The 25489-nt window shown below is 43.4% G+C and overlaps 2 protein-coding genes across 9 annotated transcripts; both read left to right on the plus strand.

Moving 5' to 3' along the window:
* The first annotated feature begins 6383 nt into the window (after nucleotides 1–6383).
* Nucleotides 6384–17716, plus strand: wacb (WW domain containing adaptor with coiled-coil b). Of its 8 annotated transcripts, XR_006033508.1 has the most exons (14): nucleotides 6438–7005; nucleotides 7275–7308; nucleotides 7937–8132; nucleotides 8564–8655; nucleotides 10149–10264; nucleotides 10557–10675; nucleotides 12023–12319; nucleotides 13433–13555; nucleotides 14012–14160; nucleotides 14833–14933; nucleotides 15416–15614; nucleotides 15917–16044; nucleotides 16513–16649; nucleotides 16680–17716. XR_006033508.1 is itself a non-coding variant. In XM_042100296.1 (13 exons), coding segments are annotated over exons 1-13 (1626 nt in total). In that variant the 5' UTR covers nucleotides 6384–6429; the 3' UTR covers nucleotides 16583–17716. The 8 variants fall into 8 exon arrangements, 7 of the variants coding, with proteins under 7 accessions (XP_041956230.1, XP_041956239.1, XP_041956207.1 ...); XM_042100296.1 differs by lacking the exon at nucleotides 6438–7005 and adding an exon at nucleotides 6384–6431 and having other exon boundaries at nucleotides 16513–17716; XM_042100305.1 differs by lacking the exon at nucleotides 6438–7005 and adding an exon at nucleotides 6415–6431 and having other exon boundaries at nucleotides 7940–8132; nucleotides 16513–17716.
* A 773-nt stretch (nucleotides 17717–18489) lies between these two features.
* bambib (BMP and activin membrane-bound inhibitor homolog (Xenopus laevis) b) lies at nucleotides 18490–25412 on the plus strand. Its single transcript, XM_042096656.1, has 4 exons — nucleotides 18490–18950; nucleotides 19638–19922; nucleotides 20357–21264; nucleotides 25402–25412. The coding sequence occupies exons 1-3, from the start codon at nucleotides 18875–18877 to the stop codon at nucleotides 20782–20784; spliced, it is 789 nt and encodes a 262-aa protein (XP_041952590.1). The 5' UTR covers nucleotides 18490–18874; the 3' UTR covers nucleotides 20785–21264; nucleotides 25402–25412.
* Nucleotides 25413–25489: the final 77 nt, after the last annotated feature.

The raw sequence follows: 25489 nt of genomic DNA on the forward strand, positions 1-25489 counted from the left end.
TATTTCAACACAAGATATGTGTTTTAATTCTGTCTAATGACACAAAGCTGAGAATCACATTGCTAAGATACAGACAGAAGATACAAGAAGACAAAATTATTATTACTTGGACCAGTCTTTAAAGGACAAAACACGCAAGAAGAGAGCAGCAACATCAAGGGAGTTTCAAATTCATCTGGAGATGAAACTCACAATGTCTCTAAAGGAACTTTTGAAGAGGCAGATTCACTTATTGCTCATCAAGCAATGGTGTGTTCAACTGAGACTGGCTAGAGTGAAGTTAGAGTTTGGTCACCAGATACTGATGTCCTAATCCTTCTGCTTGATCTTGTTGCTGGTAAGCACCTTGGACCTCACACTCATCTCAAGTTTCTTACTGGTAAGGGCACAAAATATAGAGAAATTGATGTGGTAGAAAGAGTGCAGATTATAGAACATCAAAAATGTCAAGGCCTTATCGGTCTCCACAATTTCTCTGGTGCTGACTGGGGTGGTAAATTTGTGGGCGTCAGCAAAAAGACCTGGGTTGATGCCTACATGAAACTTGATGATGATGATCCTGTCATCAGTTGCTTTAAGAAGCTTGGTGATGGTCCATTGCCATCTAATCTCATCAATGGTGAACTTCCCCAACACGTCAGAGGTCTAGAGCAGTTTGTCTGCAGTGTCTATAGGTCAACTGGTCACACAACTCTACCAAAACTGAGGTCGGAGCTATTTTGGACCAGGAACTTGGAGGGAGAAATGTTACCTCCGTCACAAGGTGCCCTGTTGCCTCATATCCTTCGTGCCAATTACATTGCCATGCGTGATAAATCCTACATTTCAAACTGTCCAGTTCTTCCTCAGATTGAAGAAAATGGTTGGACTTTCCAAGAAGGAGTTTATGTTCCTGTGACATGTCTTACACTCCCTGCCCCTAGAGCTGTGTTAGAGTTGACAAAATGTGTGTGCAAAACCCAGTGCAAAACACTCAGGTGCACTTGTCACAGACATGGAATTCCCTCCCTGTACACCTTTTTGCAAATGCTTTGCTGATGACTGTGAAAATGCGACCAAGCATACTACAAATGAGGATGATGCTGATGAATGATCGATTTATGTAGAAGTGTATTTCTAAGGTGTTTTATTTCCTGTTCATGTTTATGCAACTTTACATTAATAATTAGTTAATTTATCAATTAGTTCACTACTTAGTTAATGTACACTGCCATTGCAGTAGAGCTACAGTACATTTTGTATTAGTTTTATTTCAAAGATGTTAAATGGTTGATTGCTTTATTAGCTATTGTAAAGGAAAATATCAGATTGTTCACCAGATTGTTAAAAAACACACAAAAAAACAACAAAAAAAAGTATCTACACACATATCTGCTCACTGAGGCCTTTAGTCTCAGTCTAAAGCCGCTATATCTAACAAAGTTATTATTATTATTATTATTATTATTATTATTACTATTATTATTATTATATAAATTACTCTTCAAGTTTATACTGTGTATTAATAACAAAAAATTGATTTTGTATATAATCAATTTGACCAAAAAATATGATAAAATACCCTAGAAAAGCCTAAACCACTACCAAAAAAAGAGACATAACAACTTCTGATCACAATGAAACTGTCATAAATGGAATCCGCATCCTCAATAACCCCTAAATTGACACCAAGATTGTGAAAATGTGATCATTATTAGTAGATATATGTGTGCAGTCATTATCCAGGCCAAGGTGAAAAAAGCGCCCCCCAGAGGAGGGGCAAAACGGGGTCAGAAAATTTGCACCCCATCATTTTTCAACAGTAGGACCCCAAATAAAGCAGATAAAACAAAAAAAATCAATTTTAGCAAAGAAATCCTACGGGACCATTATTTCATGACAATTTGTACCCCACTATTTACCAGGGACCAGAAACCTTCCTAAATCATGATAGATTCATCTGAAAATGTGACAATTGAGGTCGGAACATATTATTTTGTAGAAATTACAACTACACATTTGCAAAGTCGGCGATAAGGGGGAAACCCATATTTAAAGTATAGGTACCTTCTGAGCCTACGTCATTACGTTCACTGGAGGCAAAACAAACCATCACCTCAGCTGGGAAGCTAAACGAACAGTCATATTCGGGAGGCTAATCATGGTCTCATCTTGCTGTGCTGTCGGGTGCCAGAACCGAAAAAGTCATTGGTTAAATTTGAAATAAGTAGGCTACAGTTTCCAGTGAGAACGTAGTTGTTCGTTTGACTCACGATAACCCAAGCCTTGTATCGGAACGTCACATATTAGCCTACCAATCGTTGTGTATTTCCAACCTCTTTACATGTAGGCTATGTCACGTATTCATTTCTATACAAACCAAGACTGCTGATTCCTAAAGAAACGCAAGCGCCCATACCATAAGTGTATCTAAATTAGCTATGTAGCCTACCAAAAATTACATTTTACCGTGACTCGAAGAGCTAAACCAAAGATCCTTGATTACTAGCTAGGCTACTATAGTGTAAGGCCCAGCACTAAACTCCGAGCGTGGTATACAAAATTAGATATTTCAGGCAGTAAAAGCCCCGGTAAGAAACAAACTAGATTTTGTTCAAATCTAGACACCTATGGCTACTGAAAAATGTGAGGTTCATTTATCAAATGTTATTTTGAAGTATTAAAAAACATTGTTGTTTTAGAATTTTCAAACAAAATGGTTGGTAACTAGATGTACCGCAGAGCGGTACAAAATATGACCGCCGCCCAGTCCAACACATTTTTTCCACAAAAAGAAATCACGCTGAAAGGCCTATATGATTCTAACTGTCTCACTAAATTGCATTATCCACACTCAATTCTCACTGGTATCTGCTAGACAACAAGTACCAAAACATGATTAGTTCATAGATTTCACATGTAAAATTCATTTTATACAACCCCACCTCCATCTTGCCTGTTCATAATTCTGAGAAATTCTTGATTGTTTGTGTTATGTTTATGTTATGTGTGTGGGTGTGTGTGTGTGTGAGTGTGTGTGTGTGCGTGCTTGGGCATAAAAAAAAAAGGTTTGGTTCCTGTTGGTTGTCAGTTGAGGCCATGGGTCGGTAGGGATTTCTTTTTTTTCCCCCCAGTGGTTGGAAGGGATAGGTAGAAAATCACTCCCTCCAGGATTTCACTGGGTTTTTTGAGACTGTTTCGACCTAAAATGCCTGGATGGAAGTTGCAGTGTTTTTAGCTGTTTCTTGTGGAGAAATTGCGGGAGGAAGTGAAAATTGCAAAAATAGTTGCGATTTTGTTTTGGGTAAGGATATTTGCACCCTGGTACAATTAGCAGTGTATGATATTCGTACCCTGGTGCACACAGCAATGTGTCCTATTAGTACCCTGTCTGGTACAAATATCAATGTATGCTATTCGTACCCCGGTGCACACAGCAATGTGTTCTATTAGTACCTCGTCTGGTAAAAATATCAGTGTATGCTATTTGCACCCCTGTGCATTTATTCTGGCATATTGATCACACAATGTAATAATAATAAAAATAAAAAAAGCAACATGTTTTTTTGTTGTTACGTAACAGGGTGTGAATAGCTCAGCTGTGTAATAGACACTCTGAATAAGGTATGCTGTTTGCATCAATGTACAGTTAGAAGTGGATGCTATTCGTACCCTGGTGTTTATAGTGCTGCATGCTATTTACACCTGCATGAACTAGCTAATTGTTGCAATCAAAACTTCCGTTTGAGAGCCGATTTCTTGTTCAAATTGCGCGCCTTTTCTCCAGAGACGTTGGTACACATGCACACTCACTCTGCCAAAATGCATCACACAGGTATCAAAACCCAGTCTCCCACATGCTAACCCTTGTCTGTGACCACTGCACTATTTTCTTCCACAAGGAAATGGTGTTTGCAGGTAAACTTATAGTATAGGCCTGAACGTCATATTCACGAAATTTCTGTTAACTAACAAACTGACGGTTGTATGTGTTCACTGAACCAAGATTATGAAAATAAAACACAACTTTTCAATCTAAAACTTAATCAGATAAGCAGATATTAGTGGCGAAACCTTTCAAAATTCTTCACTTTCTGCTAACGAAAAAACAAATGTCCGCCATGTTTTTTGTGCACGTGAGCAACGTCTTTTTGTTGTTATGTCACAGGGTGTGAATAGCTCAGCTGTGTGGCCAAGGCTATTTGTACCAGGTTTTTTTTTTTTTTTAAATTTAGGGCAATTAAGGTTAGTAAGACCAAAATCACACTGATAATCTTGATGCTTATTAAAAAAAGGATAATCAAAGGTAAACAGTAAGGATTACAGAAAATCAAAGTAGGCCTACTTTATTTGTGAAAATGCTTTGACTGAGGTAATTCACAAAGCAGTATAACCTTTCGTAGAACTGTCCAAAAAAGACAGTCACTTAAAGAGATGGCATCATGTCATATGTTTCATTACATTCATATATTTTGTAATTCATATTAAGTTCATATCTTTTTAATAATTCATAGTCTGTGGCCTGCATAATTACTAATAGCCAAGTAAGTATCTAGTAATTTCATATTGATGTAAACTATTTGACTACACTTCTGTTTAATGTCATTACATTGGTGGTGTACATCTAATTGACTGCCTGCCCCTTTAAGGACGTGAGAGTAGCCTAATTACATTTCTGAGTGGATTGGAAGGCTTGCATCTGTGTTCGGCTACAAGTGTATATCACTTTTTGCATAGTGCATTACGATATGTGGATGCAATTGGGAATGTCTTCTATGTCATTAGTTAAAATAAATGTAAAAAACCCCCAACTCGAATTAAATCATTCTTGGATCATAGAAGAGGTAAATGTCTTGCAATTTTATTAATTTCTATGATTTTGGTAGCACTACTCAAACTAAGCCCACACGCTAGCAAACATGACATAAGCTAAAAGGACATATCCAGGTAAACGTTTGCCAATGGGTTGCATAGCCTACTCAAATGTCAGTAAACCAAGCCTTAATTAACTTACTTTCATAGCCTAGGTAGGTTAGCAACACCAGGTTGAGAGATGCAAGTAAGCAGATCATTAACGTTAGCCTTCTATTTATTGTCATCAAAACTGCAGAGGAACGAACACGTTAGGGCAGTCTTTGGTGTCATATGCAGAAGGTGCAGAAGTAAGTGTGCCATCTGGCTCAATATTCTGCACGAGGGACTGTTGTGGTAGGTGAAATTTCAAGTTGAAACTACGATGATTGGTCAAATTTGCGAAAAAGTTGCGGTGTTTGGACAAAATTGCGAGTGCCTTGGTAAATGACGAAAACAATCGTCTTCGTGAACAGCTGTGCATAGGCTACTTTGTAAAAGAGAGAATACGCTCATCCTTATACATAATGCAAGGGGTAATTAATTATAGTTCGCCTTTTATTTCTGAATTTATTTAATGTAGCCTAGACTATTTAGTGTTATTTCTTCCCCAAGCTCATAAAATAAATTTGGGTCACACATAAATTGACAGTGTCGGTAGGAAACCGGAACCCAAGAATTTTTTTTTTTATGCCTTGTGTGTGTGCCTGCGTATGTGCCTGTGCATGCAAGCGTACATATGTCTACTGTGTGAGTATGTGTCATATGTATGATTACTGTGAATGTATGTGTGTGTGTGTGTGTATCTGTTTGTGCACATGTGTGCACATGAAATGGGTTAACATGACCCCTGGAGGCAAACATTCGGAAAAAAATGGTCATCCTAGGCCCTACAGTTCTCAAGATATTCAGAACTGTGTCTGCCCTACCCTCCTTTCGGGGGTTCAGTTCAGCGGGGGGGGGGGGGGGGGGGGGGGGGGGGGGTCATAATTAGCACGTTTGCAATACATCTTTGCCTTGTGACATTGGCGCTGGCTCGGTAAAATGTCGGTTCGGCAAACACAAAACTCATCCGACGTCATTGTAGGCCTATTGTAAGTCTTGGACATGACCATTTAGGAGATAGTTATATGCATTCAATGATTTATACACCCTCAACTTCTTACTGAGGACACTCTGAGGTTTTTCAATAATGTCCGGCCATTCAACTGATGGCAAACCTGTCTTTCCAATCACTGAAGGTATTGGGTCTGTCAGGATGGTCCCATCTGATAATGTCTTAGTTTTTTCAAATAATCCTCCGATCACGTACAGAGTGTATGTACATATTGTGTTATATCGTTACACATTTTAGCAAAGATTTTAGATTACTGTCTGATTTTACCGCCTCACTAGTACTATTCAAATAGCCGCCTCACTATCCAAACCATACAGTCAGAGAGGGTTCAAGCGGAGCTAGTAATCAAGGATCTTTGATACAGTCTATGATCCAAACGATTGTTTCTGCCTCCAGTGACATCACGCCCACCCGAATGTTTGTTTTGTTTTCACAACCGTTGCGAAGGGGTCTAGAGGACTTGCCTTTACCTTTTACACTAAATGTAACCTTCTAAAGCATATGTGACTTTATGTTGTGTGTATGTGTGTGTGTGTGTGTGTGTGGCCATCTTAGCAAGTGTTACTTGGGTTACTTGTAGGTTAGGATAAAGTAGCACTATTTTGATTGCTGTTAGAAATGTCTGTCAATTAGCGTCGAGTATATTTTAGCCTACTGAATAAGATAACTTAAGTCGTTTCGATCAGCGTCCATAATCGGATTTGGCGGTAGTTTACTAATGGACTCAATGCATTAGGGGGCACTACTCCCTTTGGCTGATATTTGCAAAGAGGAAGCTGCGTCTATGTCGATGTAGAGGTTGTCTCCATAGATAGGTCGTGCAGTGTGTAGGCAAATGAGAGATGGACTGTGCACTTCCGAGAAGCGAAGAAACGAAGCAGTGACACTAGCTGTAGTCCTATTCTCTTTTGGTGAAATTAAGACAGATATCGAGTTGCTGAATATACGCTAACATAGACAAGCAGAATAGTTTCAATTCTTTCACCTCTACGCCCGCACACATATAATACGGCATTGATGGTAATGCATGCAAGGAAACCACCGAGATTCAGTGATGGGTAAACAACTCTTTAAATATGGGTTTCCCCCTTATCGCCGACTTTGCAAATGCGTAGTTGTAATTTCTACAAAATGATATGTTCCGACCTCCATTGTCACATCTTCAGATGAATCTATCATGATTTAGGAAGGTTTCAAAACAGCAGGTTAAGTTTGCTTGCTCGCGCTTCAGCTAACAAGCTTAGAACTAGCTTGCTAGTTCGCTAGCTAATCGTACAAATCTTGTTAAGTGTTCCTTAAACCATTAACTTTTATTTTGTCATTGCAGGTGCAGTGACCGAAGGGATTCGCAATCCTACCAAGTAAGTTCAGAAATATTTATTATTAAGTAGTCCATGAAAATAATAAACAGGCTTTTGTCGCTGCGCTAGCTAGCTAGCTAGCTAGCCAGTTGACGTATGTGTATGGGCGCAGGCTTTAGACGTACACAGGCCTCTCTAATACAGCAAGACATTTTAACTAGTTAGTATAGATACATTTATCAGATCACCAGGATAGCATAGAAACTATAACAGCAGATATAGCCTTAGAATATGATATTTAAGTTTAACGTAATGGTTTTAAACTAATGTGGTAAAAGAGTTAATATGTCAGTTTGTAAATTAAACAAATTATTTTCGAAGATGTAGCTGAATTCTTGACTACTTTGGTGAATGGGCCACTATTGACTTCCATAGAGTCGTTTGGCTCAATGTAATTCTCAACCCCCTGATATGAATAAAGCAGATGTACATGAAAGTCTAACAAAGTGCTATAAATATGATGGAGAAATTGACAAAAGATATTTTGTATTGATTGAGCAGTTGGTCCCCTTAATCCATAATCAATTTGGCAGGCATCTGAATTAGATAGGCCTATTTGATATGACTATTTTAAACAGTCTGAGATGGTGTCAGACAGTTTGTTACTAATGTCATTGTTGTACTTTAGCAGACCTACAAATACCCATTGAAGAACCACCCAGCCACTGATCAGCGTCACGAGAAAACAAGAGATGCATCAGATTCCACCCCACCTTGCAAAATGCTCCGCCGCTCTGATAGCCAAGACGGCAAACCTACCGATGTTGTAGCACTTAACAAGGCAAAAGCTGCCCACACACAGCGGCTACGAGAAAGGGATGGTGGTAAGTAGCGACATATAAGATTTAGAGTAGACCCCACTACATGTTTCCCCATCGTCTCAGTCAGGTTGGCCTGTTTACACTTTATAGGCTTTTACCAAGACAATACATTTTGAAATGTGAAGTTCTGTTAATTGCATCTCATGTTCATATACCAATAGCTCGGTATCACACCTAATCAAATAATAATTGGAATCTCTCCATGCATCTATTGTACAGCAAAGCTTAGTATGCAGACCCATCTCAAAGTTGTCTATTGTGTTAGCTAGCTGTCCATCATTCTAACTATTGTTGCCCAATTTCAAACCTGTTTATTAAACTCCAATATACCACTATCCAGGCCAAAGCTGGGGACTTGGATGTCATGTATTTAGCAGGCAGGGTGTTCCTGAAAGACACTTCATGTAGCTCTGTGCTTTTTTCCTTCTCTCCAGGAACCAGCTACTCCCCACAAGAGAACTCTCTTAGCCACAGCAGCCACCACGGATCAAACTCACACTCCCATCCAAGCAAAGCATCAGACATGGTATGGGCTTCGGGTGTGGATTATGCCTCTTGGGTGAAATGGTATTAGCGGCCGCTCTGCGGATGCATTTTAGACGTCAATGCTGGCAGAATGTGCATGACTATGCCCTAACCTTTATCCCAGCTAATGCTCTGGTTAGTCCTGTGAGCATGCCAAGTGTTCTGCAACGACACTGCTATTTGGCCCAGGCTGCCTTTAATGTCATTATCTGGAAAACTCCTATAGGCTCTGACTTCCCTCTTGCTCTGTTAGTCCTCCAGCTCCAAGTACTCAACATGTAGTCAGTGTGACTTCTTCAAAGGAGTTTATTGTACTGAAGGGTATATAGCCTTGTAGGATTTGTTGACGTTGTTTGTGCAGACATGCACTTGTTGAAGCTGGCGAGTTTTGTGCAACTAACAGGCTGAAATGTAATCACATACGAGTCTGAATTTTGGTTTCTACACACAAAAACTGATCTGTGATCTTACCTGTCCTGCTGTGGATTAAATGGTTCAGATAGCTCCGTACGGACTCCCAGTATGTCCCAAACCACTCCTCCTGAGGGGTAGTCTTGCTCCATACTATTTTTGCAGTGGGGGAAATGTCTTTCATGCAGAAAGGGTTTGTACTTGCCTGCTGTATACTTGCTAATGCTAATTTAAGAGATACAAATGGAACCTAATCTAGCAGCTTCTGACTTGCCTTTAATTGCAGTTATGACCTGCCCTATAGAATTTGGCTGTTAAAGATGCCGTCCATGATTTGGTTTCACTCATTAGCCAATCAAATCACTATTTGAGCTCCTACCTTGGGGTAGAGTCCGTTCCCTGTGCATAGGAACCATGACTGATGTAAATGCCAACATGGCCAAGGCAGGTTAAAGTGCTATTTTTAAATAATTAAAAAATAATTCAGCTTCTGTTTAAATTTGTTTAACATAAAAAACTGCAAGTGAAGGTTGCAGAGGCTGACTACTGTCACTACAAAAGCCTTCTGGACAGATGAGAAGATTAAGGCTGAAAGCAATGCTGATTCTTTTCTCTTGTTTTAATGCTTCCTGATCCCATCAGCTTAGTTTGTCAATAAACTTCAGTAGCTACTTTAGTAACTAAATAGCAATTCTGTCAGTGTCATTACCTTATGTACCTTATGTGAATGCAAGCAGGGAAAAAGCCCTAGGAACTGTGTACTTCTAGAGGTAGCCTCTCCAGTTAGTAGCTAGTAGAATTGTGTTCTTAGATATGTTGTCTGAATGTGCCTCATGACTCATTTGTGTTTACTTAATAATTTCTCCACCGGATTCTGTTACAAACAGCCCCGGTCTACCACTTGTGCACTCATTAACACTTGGAGCCATCTGAATCAGGGACAATTCGTGGAGTTGTGCACACTTGCAGGCAGTTGCATCAGATGAAAGATGAATATCAGAGATGTTTTGTTTCTGTGTCTGTTCTTCTTGTCTCACCCACGACCTGCTTTCCCTCCCCTCCCCTTCCCTTCCCTTCCCTCAGTCACACGAGCCTGCAGATGACTGGTCTGAGCATATCAGCTCCTCGGGGAAGAAGTACTACTACAACTGCAGAACTGAGGTCTCTCAGTGGGAGAAGCCAAAGGACTGGGTGGAGAGGTGAAGCAAAGAAGGCCCTTCTTTGCCTTTTCGTTTTACTTTAGATTTTGTTTAGGAATAGTTGAGGCTTGTATGCCACACGCACATGAACATGGTGCCATACTCGGCCCTTTCAGTTGAGGGACTGATCTTATCTTTGTATAGGGGAAGTGTTGTATTTTAAGTATGCATGTTGTGCCTTATACAGAGCAGAGATGAATTTCATTATTTAGTGGGTATTTCTCAGCTGTCGGATCGGTAACCGAATAATGAAATATGAAATGCTGTGCTTTGTGCTGCGGTGCTACCGTAGGGAGCAAAGACCTAAAGAGGCCTCTAAATCGACGCCCACTGTCAATAGCTTTCCCAAAGACCGGGACTACAGACGAGAAGCCATGCAGAGCTCGGCCACCAGCGCCTTCTCCAGTACCAGTAAGAGCTGCTCTTATATTGACCCTGTGGCAAACATTTAGATCATTGTTTGAGTGCTACTGGACCCAGAGACCAAAAGGAGTGCTAGTAATGATTTTATGTCTGACTTGATGGTTTAACTCATTTCAGGTAATAGACTTGCACTTGACATGTAGGCTATGGATGTGTACTTGACTACTTGCTGTTTTTGCATAGACTGCCATTATTTGTTTCATATTAGTGTGGACCAGTCTAAAAATATGGTATTAGATGATTTGTTATGGTTGGTTCTATGTGCCCTAAAGCAAGCATCAAAGAATGCACTGATACTCACAATTGTACTGGATGTGGTCAAAAGTGTTTTTGGTTGCTCAACTGTGTCTTCAGTTGAGAGAATCTTGACTGTTAATGATGACTTGAATTGGCCTTGGGCCTTGTTGCCCAAGGTCTGATCTCCAACCAAAGAATGGGCATCTGGGTGTCAATCCTACACAAACTATTACTGGTATTAACTGAAATGGCCAGTATTCACAACCTTTAGTTATCCAGGATCTCCAGAGAATGTTGGTAGATTCATTACTACGAGACCCTGCTTCAAATTCACTACAATACCTAAAATAGGCCTTAAAGGAGAATTCCGGTGTGATATAGACCTAAAGTGTGTTGAAACATGATACCGAGTGTGAACGTATGTCTCATAGCCCATCTCGGCTTGTCCCCTGCACTCCAAAATCTGGCGCTAGTTAGCCGATGCTACCAACAGCTTTTTCAATGGTGGTGCTTCGGCATCGGGCTAGCCATGGAAATATATCACTGTTTTACACCATTTACGAGGCAAAATGTATCTCCACACTTCATTGGTAGACTTCCGAGGGCCCTGACATTTAAAACGAGACATTGAGAACTTTGAAAAAGCACTGGTAGTTTACTTACAAGATGATTTATACAGACAGTATCTTCACAAAGTTTAGCGTTTGCAGCCATCTTGAATTTAGTCACGATAAGTCGAGCGACGAGTAAGAATGAACAGGTATGATGAGGGATCAGATTCCAAAAATAATTCCGTGGAAATGCATGGATTCCAGTTGCTGCTACTGGAAGAAACTATTCTCCTTTAACAAAAATGACATAGTGTTTTTTCTGTCTGTGTAGAGCAAGACCCAATTTTTAAAATCACAGTTATGGGTACCCTACTTTTGGTTGATTAATAAGATTAATGTGGTTGGTTGACATGATGATGATGGTTGTTGTTCTTCATCAGAGGTTCAACATCTATGCTCTTCATTTTTGTCAGACACTCGGTGATCACACTAGTGCTCAGCCTGTTGAGCCTTAACTGAATGTTTGTGCTGTTTTGCCCTTCACCAGAGAGTGCTGCAGGTGACAACCCTGCCAGCCATCCAGCTTCATCCCAGTCCTCCTCTTCCTCGTCTACATGCACCTCCTCCAGTGCTGCTCAGGGCATGAACCCCTCCAGTTCTTCTTCCTCCTCCTCTGTCCCTGCCTCCTCCTCCTCTGCCTCCTCTTCCTCGAGTGGCTCGGTGGCAGTGTCCTCCAGTGCCGCCCTGCTGCAGGACCCAGCTCTGCTCCGGCAGCTGCTGCCCGCGCTGCAGGCCACGCTGCACCTCAACCACGCCAATGTGGATGTGGGCAAGCTCAATGAAGGTAAGGCCTTCCCCGGTCATCCTCCTCATCTCCTCTGACCATGTCCCCAGGCTGTTAGGGCTCCCTAGCCATCTCTGACCATGTCCCCAGGCTGTTAGGCCTCCCCAGTGTGTGATGATGGGTATAACTGAGGGTTTGTTTACTCCCGGTTTTTATGTAACAGCTAGAGAGAAGGCTCTCCAAATGAGACGATTGCTCCTTTAGTGGCTTGCTGACAGTTCCCTCCTCTATGTGTTGTTCTTGATGTTTTAATGAGATCTCAGACGGCAGTCTCCAGCCTGTCTGGTTTCTCTCTCCTACGGGGATGTCCCTCTGCTACCCTGATCAGCTTGATAATGCTGCTCTTAGTTGGTCTGCTGCTCCTGCTCTCTCGGCCTCTGCTCTCACAACCCTCAGCCGGTATATGCACCGTGCTTTAGTCCGAAGCAAGGAGATGCAGACAGGAACGAAGCTTAATTGACAATCTTACTGTATATTTATGTCCATGTGGGCAGACACACGTGAGCTCTATTCTCCATCTGCATTCATGGTTTCCTTAAAGAGATGACTTATCCTCAGCAGCCTTCTTTGCTTCATAGCAACAGTGCATGTTATATCATTTAGGTGACTCACAATGTTTCGTCTGAGGAGGCGTTTATTTTCTTGTTCTGAATGCGTTTAAGTTTAATTAGTCTCTGCACGTAGTTCTGAATAGAAAGTGTTTGCATAGTGTGGCATGCTTTAACCAGCCATGTTAAAATGGAGCGGTTTAAAAAAAAAAAAAAAAGAAAACGTTGTCTGATGGAAATGAAACAGAAACAAACATGTATGTAAGCGACATTTCACAGACTGTTTATATAGTGTTTGCCATAAATGAATTAGCCATCACTTTAATGATATAAAAATCCGTTCAAGAAAAAGAAATGACCCAATTTGAAATGTTTCACAGACTTGGTTCTCTCTGAACACAGGTAATTGCTGTCCTCCCTGCCTCCTTATGGCTTTTCGTGTCCAAAGCTGCCTTGAGAATTAAGTCTGAGTGTCTGGATTTGTGTGTGTGTGTGTGTGTGTGTGTGTGTGTGTGTGTGTGTGTGTGTGTGTGTGTGTGTGTTTTGTCTTGTTTCCCTTCTCTAGTTCTCACCGCCGCTGTCACACAAGCTTCCTTACAGTCTATGCTTCATAAACTTCTCACTGCTGGACCGTCTGCTTTCAACATCACTACTCTGCTTTCCCAAGCTGCGCAGCTCTCCACACAAGGTATGGCCGCAGTCCGAGTCACTTCCCCTCCCACTCCCACTCCCGCCCTCACCGGCCTCTGCAGACCTAGATGCTATAGGCCCCTCACTGATGCTTCTGTCACAGTACATGGTGGTCATCATGGTTTGGAAATGTTGGTTGTGTTCATACACATGCACCATCTGGCAGTCTACCCAGGAGATGTTTCTTTTTTAAATTCCACGGCCTCATTATGAAAGCCTGTCCCACCCCCTTTCCATTATTAACTAACGCACCACTCCATACCCATCCCTACTCTAAAGTCTCTGATTTCTTGAAGGCCTCTGAACCTATCTAAGCCCTCACAGCACACAGCATATATGTTTACATTCATCCATACTGTTGCATGTTGGTATTTAGTGACTAAAGGAAGTCTGAATTAAATGTTTACGACCCCCTCCACCCACCCCCCCCAACACTTTCCTTGCTACCTTGCAGCTCAAACGACAACCCAGTCCCCGCTGTCACTGCCGTCAGATGCCTCGTCTCCAAGGTCGTACGTGTCTCCGCGGGTCAGCACCCCTCAGACCAACGCGGTGTCCCTGAAGCCCCCCCTGGGTGCCGTGGGCCTGTCCTCCCAGCCCAAGGTGAGCCACTCTGGGCCCGCCAGTGCCTCCACCAGACCTGCCTCCAGGAGCCAGACTATTCAGCAGTTCCAGATGTCCTTAAACCAGTGTGGACATTTTTTGTTTTTCTCTGGTGTTAAGGGCCATCCACATTGTCAACCGTGTGGACTTCTGTAACTTAAATGATAATGAGCGTCCATACTGACCAGCGATAAAGAAAGCTCTGTTCTGTAATGGAATTCTGATTCTCTGTGAGCATTCACAGAATCACTCTGAAAGAGATGCACAGCTACAGTGTATTGTTCCTTGGTCCTACTCATTATAGTTACCACTGACCGCGTGGACAGGCCTTTTCACTATATGTGCAGCTGTAGCTTAACTAGAAAGGAAACGTAAGGAATGTATGGTTCTGCAGCTGGTGATATGCTAATTGTAAATGGTTTAGTCTTGAACAGGTCGCCCCCATGGTACTGTCCTGTAGGTGTCCATGGACTGAATCTCAAGTAGTGTATTCTATCCATAATTGTCATTTAGTGTTGGACGAGGTCTGGCGGTTTGAGACTTGGGACCTTTGCATGGGCTGAGTGAGCTCACGTGTTGCGCTGTTGGATGGAGTAGTGTTTATAAAGAGCTTACATTTAAAGACCGGTTGCCAAATTCATGCATGATCTCTCTTTCCATCCCCGGTCTCAGGTTAATGCGTCGCTGGTGAAGCCAGGATCTGCCGCACCACAGGCCTTTACCCCTGCCGAGAAAGCCCTGGAATTAGAGGACCCGCGCCTGCACCGACAGAAGTATGTTTTAAACATATGCATAAATATGATAATATATAACTGTGGTATATGTGGTTTTTAGTTTGAAATTCTCAAATGGTGTTTTGAGTTTAAAAACACGTCTCGGTCCAAAATCTTTTGCACAGTAGGGGGTGCCAGAGCCATTTAGCAGTGGATTTGCTTGCAGTTGATTAGTGTGCAGCACCATCTGTTGGTGGCCTGTGGAAATCGCAGGCTTGATGTGCAGAGGACACAAAAGTCAGATTTTCCAATGAAATGTGGTCTTAGGAATCTCTGTGGCAATCAGAAACTTGCAGGAAGAACCCACTGAAGTTTTCAGTCTCGTTAGAGTGTGTTAGTCATGATGATTACTAGTAATTATTACTAGTTTGATCAGGTTTTAGAAAAACTTTGTTTAGGGATTAACTGCCATATGGCTATTGATGGAGGTTTGGCCTATGTATGTATATGGTCTTAAATTGTTTTTCTCTCTCCCTTTCCAGTAGTCAGGGCAGCACCTCGCCGGGGTCCAACCATGTGGCCAGTGGAGCGTCCATGGGCAGCGGTGGTACTGGAACACTGCCCATCAGCGCGGGCCCTGGCCGGCCTCAGAGTGGCTTCACGCCCTCGCTGGCCACCCACTTCAACGAGAATCTCATCAGACACGTGCAGGGCTGGCCGGGGGAACACGTGGAGAAACAGGTACACAAGTCAGCCTCAGGGTGGCCGATGGACAGGCTACCGCAGATTGGGTTAAACATGACGTGTGTGTCATTAGGCAGGTCTGGAAAGCCATACCATTTTAAAACACGCTCCCCTCCAGATGAGAAATGGCCGAAGTTCCTTGGTAGTTGTTATTGTAGTATTAATTGTATGGTCATAGTTAATTTCATATCATGTTGTCTGTGGACTCGTTTGAGATGCTAGTCATTGCCCAGGGAGATGGAAGTCCTGTTCATGTGAGTGACTGTGGATTATACGACTCGTCTGTCTGTCCACTCCAGGTGGCCCGGCTGAGGGAGGAGGCCCACAACATGGGCAACCTGTACATGTCGGACATCTGCACTGAGCTGAAGAACCTCAGGTCTTTAGTGCGTGTGTGTGAGATCCAGGCCACACTCAGAGAACAGAGGTGAGACTCCATCCACTGGTAAACCCTGCATAAGGCTGGCTGCAGACCGCTGCTCGAGCCGCGCTGAAAACGTGTGCATGCTAGAAGTAGAACCGGCGCCTATTTTTTTTCACGCGACACACAAGTGTGTTAGAAGCGTGTCCATTCAAAAGAGACAGGGAAGAGATGTTTTAATAGGCAGAGGGGCTGCCGCAGCGCCGCGTCACACGTTTCTGGTGTGAATAGAGATAGAAAACGCCCGACAGCCGCCACACAACTGACACGCAACAGACACGCAACAGCCTGCAGTCTGCAGCCGGCTTAAGAAAGACCCATCTGGGTTAAACATACAAAACCCCAAGACGATTAAAAATTGCAGTTGATTGTTAGTGAACATTCTCACTGTTTTTATATATTGAGATGTTTTAATATTATTTTTAAGACGTCAGATTTGGAATATAAACAAAACTCTTCTATTTTTTTTAACAGGATTCTCTTCTTAAGACAACAAATCAAGGAGCTGGATAAGATGAAGAATCAGAACTCCTATATGATTTGAGGGGCCTGAGGGGGTTAGTCACAAAACCAGGCTTTGTGACAACAGAAATACACACACACACACACACACACACACACAGACACAGACACAGACACAGACACAAACCAACACCAACACACACCCCACAGAGCCTGTGAGCTCGGCTTTTTAGTGCTTTTGAGCACTCGAGTCCAGCGGCAGGGGAGATCTGTTAGTCAAGGCTGCTGAGGCTCCAGGAGCAGAGCCAAGACTGAGAGACAGAGAGCGGACCACTGGTGGCCATCCTGAGGCCCAAGCTCCGAGCCCCAGTATCAGCAGAGCAGCCAGCGCACCCGACCCCTCCTCCCCACAACCCTGCGCTAGAGCCAGGACTTGACACGCCGGTGTGCTGGGCACTGCCGTGCTGCCTACTGCCCCCTAATGGTTTTCTCAAACACAGCAAATCCATGCCTGCTTGCCCCTGCGCTTTCTCTCATATTCCGCTCCAACTGAACCTCTTACTTTTGTTCTTTTATTTGTTTGTTTGTTTTAACTTCTAAGCTTCAGAGAACTGCCTTGGGGCCAGTGAGTTTCATTCCTTATGTACAGTTTCTAACAAGAGTTGAGTTAATAAAAAAAAAAAAGCAAAACAGAAAAAAAAAAGTTGGATCTGTGAAGCGTACAGATCTGGGATGTTGTAAAAGCATTTGCACACGTGTAACTGCATCTGCCGGAGGCAGTGACACATAATGCCGCTGGGCCCTTGGTAGAACAAGCCTTGTGAGGTCATCAGCATGCGCCAATGGAGTTGGGGAGGGGAGGCGTTGTGGGTCCAAACAGCTCTGCCTTTGCATGGAACGTCAAAGATATCATGCACTTTTTTTTCTTTGCCTGGGAAGTCATTATTATGTGGGTGTCTCCAGAAAAGTCGGATCTCATTTTTCTATATGATGAGCAGGAGGTATACGGTCGTGGAATTGTGTGGCGTAGGGGCTGCTCCGTATACATGTCTTGTGTAGTCCCTGCACTCACTATCTTTCCCCTCCCTCTCACCTGATGAGTGCTGTGATGTCAAGCTCCCACCAGCCACAATGCATTAGACTGATGGAATGGGAAGAAGGGCATAGCTTTGTATATGGTTTCTTAAATATATGAGAATAAAAGACTATTCTAACATATGTCTGTCTTGGATTTATTTATAAATACTTCTGATCCATAGGGTCTAAAGTTGTCTGTGTTGAAAGCTTTGCAGATGCACATGGTCAGATTTAAACCTTATGTAGGCTATGTTTACTGTTTATGAATACAAGGTAGTTTTTGCAAGGTACAATTTAGCAGCCTAAAATATACTAAAATGTGTGATGTTTTAAGCAACTGCGCCACAAATAGATTATAAACGGAAGGAACCCTAGACTTCAGTGCTATTTCTATAGCTCATTGTCGTTCCCTGCACATATCCATAATTATAAACTCCTTGGAAACCTGTAAACCTTAAGAATTTAGTAGTCTATTATCTATCATTTGGCTACCATAGATGCTTTATCTTAGGACTACACAGCTTTTCAAGTGACTCAAAAAATTATGTGCACGCTTGCAATGCAGAAAGTTACAATGCACTGATTGTTGTCTTTCAGACCACTGTTGGTGGAAAAGGTATTTTGAAGAATAGACTAAATAGGCTACTATGACTATCATACCATTCTTCAGCAGATTGTAGAAAAGGAGTCAACTTCTTAACAGTTTCAGTTTAACTGGGTTAATTTTGCATGTTTTGTTATTATTAATATTATTATTATTGAAGGCACGAAAGAAATAATTGTAATTTCCATTAGGGCATTGAAGCAAGATTATGAAAACGACAAACCCATTCATGCAAATGGCAGTATGCATAATCCAATGAATTTCTTGGAAGGCGGAGAGTATGACAAGCAGGTTCTGAAGTAGGCTACGCGCAGACGTTGCGCTCTGCCGAGCTCTCCTTATTTTGCACTAATGCCACGGAAGTACCAGGACATTAACGGGGATACAGCTGTGGATCTAACAAAGACGTCTAACAAAACGCATTTGTGAAGATGATGGATGCGACGGAGCTGTGGACTACTCACTGAGCTATTGAAAATGGCTACATTGTAACGTCGGAGAGACATTTCTTACAACGAGCTAAAAGTTAACGAGTCTCAGTTTCTCCAGGGTCGATGTGATATGATTGTAAAATGTCATACACAGTTTGTCTTGGATGTTTGCTGTTTGTGTAAATCAACACTAACCTTAGCAACGGGCCATATTCATACAGTTTGGATAAAGGAAAAGTCTTTGAAACAAAACATTTGACTAATGGATCGGCATTTCAGTATCGTTTCCATGTGGTTACAACTGGAACTTTGTGCGTTGGCTGTTCTTCTGACGAAAGGTTCGTCTTGGATAGGCTACATCATAGCCGTTTGATGTCCACATATATATCTTGTTTTGTTGCCTTGCACTTACACTGTACACAGTTCAACACTGTTCACATAGGCTTACTTTAAGATTAATGATAAGACAAGCTTTTCATCCCACTGTCGGTGAAGGCTAATGGATTCCTGTCCTGCAGTTCATAACATAGCGCAGTTGTTGCTGATGGGTCTGTGAAGTCTGAAGTAGGCTATGTAGTGAGGCTTAGCCTATTTAAATTTGTGTAGGCTAGTCTATGTCTTATCCACATTCTTTATGGGTTACTCAAACCATGTATAAAATAATCATGAATTGCATAGGCCTATAAGTTATTACTTTTGTATGACAGGGTCCACTTTTTCAAATCGAACTATTCTAAACAGTCCATCAGCACATGATGGTCTTGTAAATGAGCTTTTATGAGCTGATAAAGTAGAGCTCATTCAAATTAAATTTGCATGTTCTATTGCCTACTGTTTTCTTTGTAGTATGGCTTATCCGTTTTTAAGGTTCTTACTTTGAATAATGTAATATAATTATTCATTAATGTAATAATGTAAATAATATAATTATTCAGTGTGCAATTCCATGTGCTTGAAAACTGGTTGCCTTTTCTATAGTCTATTTATACTTAAATGTGTTTTTTCACCATTGAATGGTCTCGCAGGTGAAATAAGGTGCTACTGTGATGCTCCACACTGTGTGGCCACTGGCTATATGTGTAAGTCCGAGGTGAACGCCTGCTTCACACGGAGTTTAGACCCGAGCAGCCCGCGCTCCCTGCTCTCCCACGGCTGCTACGATCCTCTGCTCAACTCGGACGACGTGTGTCGATCCGACGCCGCCTTTGACACGACGGGCCGGGGCTTCTCCATACTGGAGTGCTGTCACGAGGACATGTGCAATTACAGAGGCCTTCAAGACCTGGCCTACGGCAGAAGAGAAACTTTAGGTATGGATAAATGTTCTGTTTTGAAGCACTTGATTATGCTTATCTTGTATGTGAGGCCTTTCTTGACCTTTGTAGAAACAAAAGTGAAAAAAACGTGTAACCATGAGACACAGAATGAGTGGAGTAAATTGTAATGGCCACCTGGTTTTCAAAAATCATGCTTAATTGACCTGAGTAGAATTTTGACAGGTCAGCTGTTAACTTCCATTCTCATCTATCATGTTTTAAGTGTAACATCAGGATCACACACATACTCTGCCTTAACTGCAGTTCTCTCAGCAGCAGGCCCTTTTTACTTCTTTTCTGTTTGACCCTATGATCCTCTCCTCTCTTCTCTTGCTTGTAAAGTTTTGTCTCATGGCCCTCGTAGTGTTCCCCAGCCCTGATCCCTGTGTGTGCTTTTCTCCAATCTGACTTTGCTCTCTCCACCCCAGACCGACGGGATCGGCACCAGCAGTCGGAGGGCGGCGGTCGTCACCTAGTGGCGCGTGTCCAGGAGGCGCCATCCAGCCGGGAGGTGTGGTTCCGGGCGGCGGTTATCGCCGTGCCCATCGCTGGAGGGCTCATCCTGGTGCTGCTGATCGCTCTGGCGCTGCGCATGCTGCGCAGTGAGAGCCGGCGGCTGCGGCAGCAGCGGCGTGAGATGCTCTCGCGCCTTCACTACAGCTTCCACGGCCACCAGCTCAAGAAGGGCCACGTGGCCAAGCTGGACCTTGAGTGCATGGTGCCCGTCACGGGCCACGAGAACTGCTGCCTGACCTGCGACAAGATGCGGCAGTCGTCAGAGCTGGCCGGCGAGCGCCTACTCTCGCTGGTCCACTGGGGGAAGTACGGAGGCCGGGGCAAGATGGAGTTTGTGTGATGTTTTTTTTTTTTCTCCCCAAAACATCATGATGATAAAGCTCCCTGGTAGACTGAGACAGGACTTTTCACATCTCTGGCAGTTCAGAAAGAGAAAAAACAAGAACGACAAAAACTTTGAAGTTCTGAGCATTTTAACCGTGTGGTTAAGGCTTTTTAATGGCACTTTATACTTGAAAACACAAGTTGGATCAACAGTGGAGGAGCTTGGGCTTTGGCTCATATAGAAGTCAACTGTACAGTAGCTGAATCTGCCTCTGTAATCACTGAAGGAGTCCAAAATTACAGTTGTAAAAATTGCACTTTTTATGAAAAGAAAACTGTAGTGTTTTGCTTTAAGGAAATGACTAGACACTGACTGGCTGCAGAACACAAGGAGACTCCAGTTCCATTAGAAAAAAAAATGAGTTGCTTCTATGTGTGCATCCGTTCCTATGTAATATCTTCAAGTTGATCTCTGTAAAGATTTCTGTGTGTGTGTGTATATATATATATATACATATATAATATGTCTGAAAAGAGTGCTTGAGTTTGTTGCAGAGCTTTTTGCATTTCCCATAGTAACCTTTCCCTCTTCTTTCAATAACCATGCTCCACCACATCATCATGTAATTAATTTCCATGACGACATGGCTGTTAGCTGTTAGCTGGCTTCCAAAATAGTTTGGGAGTGTCCCTTATGCTCGCTTAAAAATATTGAACATGCTGAGGGGGTGGTCCTCTGCCAACTGCATCTGGTTATTCACAGTCTCTCTCTCTCTCTCTCTCTCTCTCTCTCTCTCTCTCTCTCTCTCTCTCTCTCTCTCTCTCTCTCTCTCTCTCTCTCTCTCTCTCTCTCTCTCTCTCTCTCTCTCTCTCTCTCTCTTACACACACTCACACGTCAGACAGAAAGACTCTCATTTACATACACTGTCTCGGTGTGCCTCAGCTGGAGTACTGAGCTCATTAGAGGCCCTGTGGGGTGTGCAGGAGTAGTATGGAAGCTATTACACTGCTGTCTTGTTTTACAGTAGCGCTACATGTCTTCTGACTCACAACGGAGAGCCTCCCCCTAGGCCACAGCCGCTCCGCTTCACAAAGAGAGCTGTAGAGAAAAAAAACCCTCTCTTGCTCGTTTGGTCACTCGCTCACATTTTCCTTTGTGTGTTTTGTCTTCTGCTGCTTGTCCATTTCTCTCACACGGTCTCTCTTCTTTTCTCTGACACTTACACATATTTAGGGTTATAGCTGGATTTGTCTAGTTGTAAAATGAGAGGTGGAATCGGTCCTTGGTTCACACCATTGATTGGCAGAATTGTGTGTGTAGCTTTAGATAGGACACTGACTTTATCATTCATAGACATCCTGTCAGTAGCCGATGTGGCAAGGAAGGCCTTTAATGACCCATTTGATAAATGATGCACTTACCCTCATTTGTGTAACAAATGGCAGTTGTGCAGCCTGTTTTGATGACAGCACACCCAAGACTGGAGGCCCTCCAGTAGCAGTGCACCTCAAACTCACAGAATGGAAAAGTAAATTAAGCTCTGGTCTCCTCCTGTTACATTAGGGCTTATTAACACATGAGCAACTTGACTATCTTGAAATTAGTGTAAATCCTAATGTGATTTTGCTTCCAGTTGTATGAACTCTTTTGGATGCAGTCCTATCTATCTGTTAGTTGGTCTGTTAGTAGTAGTTTAGTACTAGGTGACCTATGTCTTTAGAATATAGAGCAGCATATGGAATACAAGCCTGCCCTGACTTGCTGACTTATATCAAAGAGTTTGAATTGAAAGGGAAAAAAAAACTTTCTTGGGGATTATTCCAAAACCACCAAAGACAAAAAAAAGAGGATGTTTTAAAGAAACTAGGAGACAAAACCAACAGAGCTGTGGAACAGTAACAGGCTTGTCAGTGCTCCTGCTGACACGCTCTCAAAACACATGTTCAGTCTTATCACACTCAGATCACATGAGAGATCTATGGAGGGAAAGCGCCCCGAGGGTATGGGGTATTAGCTCGTTTTTGTGTGTGTGTGGAGGGGGCACGCTCTCTCTCTCGGTGAAGCCATTATGCCCCCCTCTCCTCCCCTACCTCCCTCTGAACTCCCCTGAAAATCCCGGGCTCTGGCGAATCTTGATCAGCCGAGCGAGCGTGCACTTTGAACTTGAAGTGTGAGGAATGTGGATTACTGCGTGAGTACATGCCGGCTCCACTCCTCAAGGGCAAAGGGAGCCCCCTTTCTCACCCACAGCCGCTGCACTGCACGGAGCCAGACAGATGCATTGGTCCAGGAGGGGGGTGAGGAGAGGAGGGGGGTGAGGAGTGGGGGGGGGCAAAGACAACAACACACTGGGTACAGATAAGAGCAGTACTTGGCCTCCAGTGATAATGGGGTGCGTGGACGTGTTTGCCCTCATGTCCACACACATAAAGGCTGCTCTCAGAGAGAGAGAGAGTACAGCCTGTCCACTGTCCCTCATTAAATGGTGAGACAAACACATGTGGCATTGGAGAGAGGATTGTGTCACCCATGTTGTGTTGCCTATGGGTGTTGTGCTTACCCTGCCTTCTGTGGTCACTTCAGTAGCCACAAAAACAGAGCAGACACAGTACAGAAAGCAGCATGGTAGTGGAATCCAACATGGCACTGTGTCCTATAAAGCTGTATAATATCAGACATATGTCAGGCATATCTGGGTGTTGGGTGTTGCATACCTGGGTGTTGATCTGTGTCAGGATGTGTGTGTGTGTGTGGGGGGGGGGGGGGGGGGGTGGTTGTCAGTGCCTGACTTTGTCTGCCCAGGTGATGACCACAGGCCGGAAGCAAAGCCCTGAGTAGCTTGCTGCTGCCTGGTGTGGAGGTGTGTGACGGTCAGAGGCGTTGGTCAGAGAGCACTAACTACTGAGACCCCCTATCGGCCCGCCAAGAGCAGCCTGGCTACCTCCACCCACGCCCCATCAGAACACATTACAACTGTGTGAAATATGTATGCTCAGTCTGGTGTAAGTAAGTGAGATATGCCCATGAATAGACAAATATCAAAAAGTAAGAAAAAAAGTCTGGTTCCAGTCGGGCATGTGACCAGAACTGATTTACAGGAGGGGAAGTATACAGGGTAAACACCGGGAGGCCAGCAGAGACTTGTCCTTCTGCATCATTCTTTAGTGATTTGACATGGTTACAAGGCTGCAACATGCTAATTACAGTGATGTTACAGAGGTTAAATCAATTGCAGGTGCTAGACGGTGTTATTATCAGGCACATTATGGTACTATACAATGTCTGAAAAGCATGTTAATTAAGTGAGTCAGACAGCAACAGTCCCCAATCTCTAACTCCTACCATAGCTGTAGCTATGAGATGGTAGAATATTACAGTTATTTACTTTTCTCAAATGATATTACTTTGAGTTTTCGGTATGTACGGCACACACTTTTCATACAACATTTCCTTCACTGTTCCCATCAGTCCCAACACATAGATTACAGATTGTGGGGGACTAACTTTTCTCCACTGGTACAGTATTTAACCTTGTCAACAAAAGGGAATTTTGGAAATTTAGTTTAATACCATAACCACATATCTGCAGTAATTGCATGCTTGCCGAGCTGCTTGGACAATGACAAGCAGGGAAGTGGAGATTGTTCCCTCCTCTAGTGAGGCCAGTCATTTTCTGTCCTCTGACTTCGGCAAGGGAGTGATTTTCGCAGCTGTAATTTTCAAGGGACCGATGATTAAAGTCTCCAGTGCAAGAACGAAAATGACAGAGACGGCCACCGCGCCACAACTCTCTGCTCCCACACGGCAAAGTACCACGTTTCACTCCTTTAACAGATGCCTTTTGCCACGGCAGAAGAACAACAATGTCGCTGTTTACAAAAGCCCCCCCCCCGGCCAGGCCACAGCACTCGCTCTGGCCCCAGCACTGAGCCCTGGCTCCTCAAGGCATACCGTCCACAGCCCTGCCTGTCAAGACACCCTCTCATTTTGGGAGCAGTGTCTGTAGAAACCCCCAAGAGCAGCCTGCCTGCCTCCCCCACCCAGCCCCCCTATCTCCACCAGCCAGAGATTTTGCGGCTTCACTCTCGGACCGGCTCCTGCCTGAGGAAGACCAGACGGCAGCTGCACTGCCCCCCCCACACACACACACACACACACTATCCACCAAGATGCTAAACGCCTCAGTCTGAGTAAACTCATGTGAAGTGCCCTCTGGGTTCAAAAATGCCTTAACGACTAAAAAGAACCTAAATGATTAATGACAAACAAGTCGGCTCAAGTAAGACTGTTGTGTTGATCTTGGTGAGATTGTGGGTCGCCAAACTGTGTTTCCTTTTTTCATAAATAACCAGTTGTTGTAGAGAGCAACAATGCAACGCTTCAGTGCCAGCACAGTTTTTGAGAGATTCTTTTCCCCCCGCAATGATAGCCTGTTTGTTTAGCACTTGAGAAGCTCTGCTGTGGAGCAGCTCAGCTCTGTTAATCTTGTGGGGAGTGGTGTCTATGAAGGGGTGTGTGTGATGGGTGGAGGGGTGGGTGTGTGTGTGATGGGTGTAGAAACATGGGGTGGAGGGGGGTATGTAGTGGGTGTAGAGACGTGGGGAGGAGGGGTGTGTGTGATGGGTGTAGAGGTGTGTGTGTGATGGGTGGAAGGGTGCTGCGTGAGATCAAAGTGGACTCCTCCCTCTCAGAGGCCAGCTGAAACTGACATGACATGCT

This window comes from Alosa sapidissima, chromosome 1 (assembly GCF_018492685.1).
Source record: "Alosa sapidissima isolate fAloSap1 chromosome 1, fAloSap1.pri, whole genome shotgun sequence".
Classification (NCBI taxonomy): Eukaryota; Metazoa; Chordata; class Actinopteri; order Clupeiformes; family Clupeidae; genus Alosa; species Alosa sapidissima.

Excerpts from the sequence above, each read along its gene's own strand:
- wacb (XM_042100273.1), top strand. The coding sequence starts at position 6,965 with ATGGTAATGCATGCAAGGAAACCACCGAGATTCAGTGATGG. Across the intron at positions 8,133-8,563 it reads GCTACGAGAAAGGGATGGTG|GAACCAGCTACTCCCCACAA; the intron begins GTAAGTAGCGAC and ends CCTTCTCTCCAG. Across the intron at positions 16,045-16,512 it reads GCCACACTCAGAGAACAGAG|GATTCTCTTCTTAAGACAAC; the intron begins GTGAGACTCCAT and ends TTTTTTTAACAG.
- bambib (XM_042096656.1), top strand. The coding sequence starts at position 18,875 with ATGGATCGGCATTTCAGTATCGTTTCCATGTGGTTACAACTGGAACTT. Across the intron at positions 18,951-19,637 it reads GGCTGTTCTTCTGACGAAAG|GTGAAATAAGGTGCTACTGT; the intron begins GTTCGTCTTGGA and ends ATGGTCTCGCAG. Across the intron at positions 19,923-20,356 it reads CGGCAGAAGAGAAACTTTAG|ACCGACGGGATCGGCACCAG; the intron begins GTATGGATAAAT and ends TCTCCACCCCAG.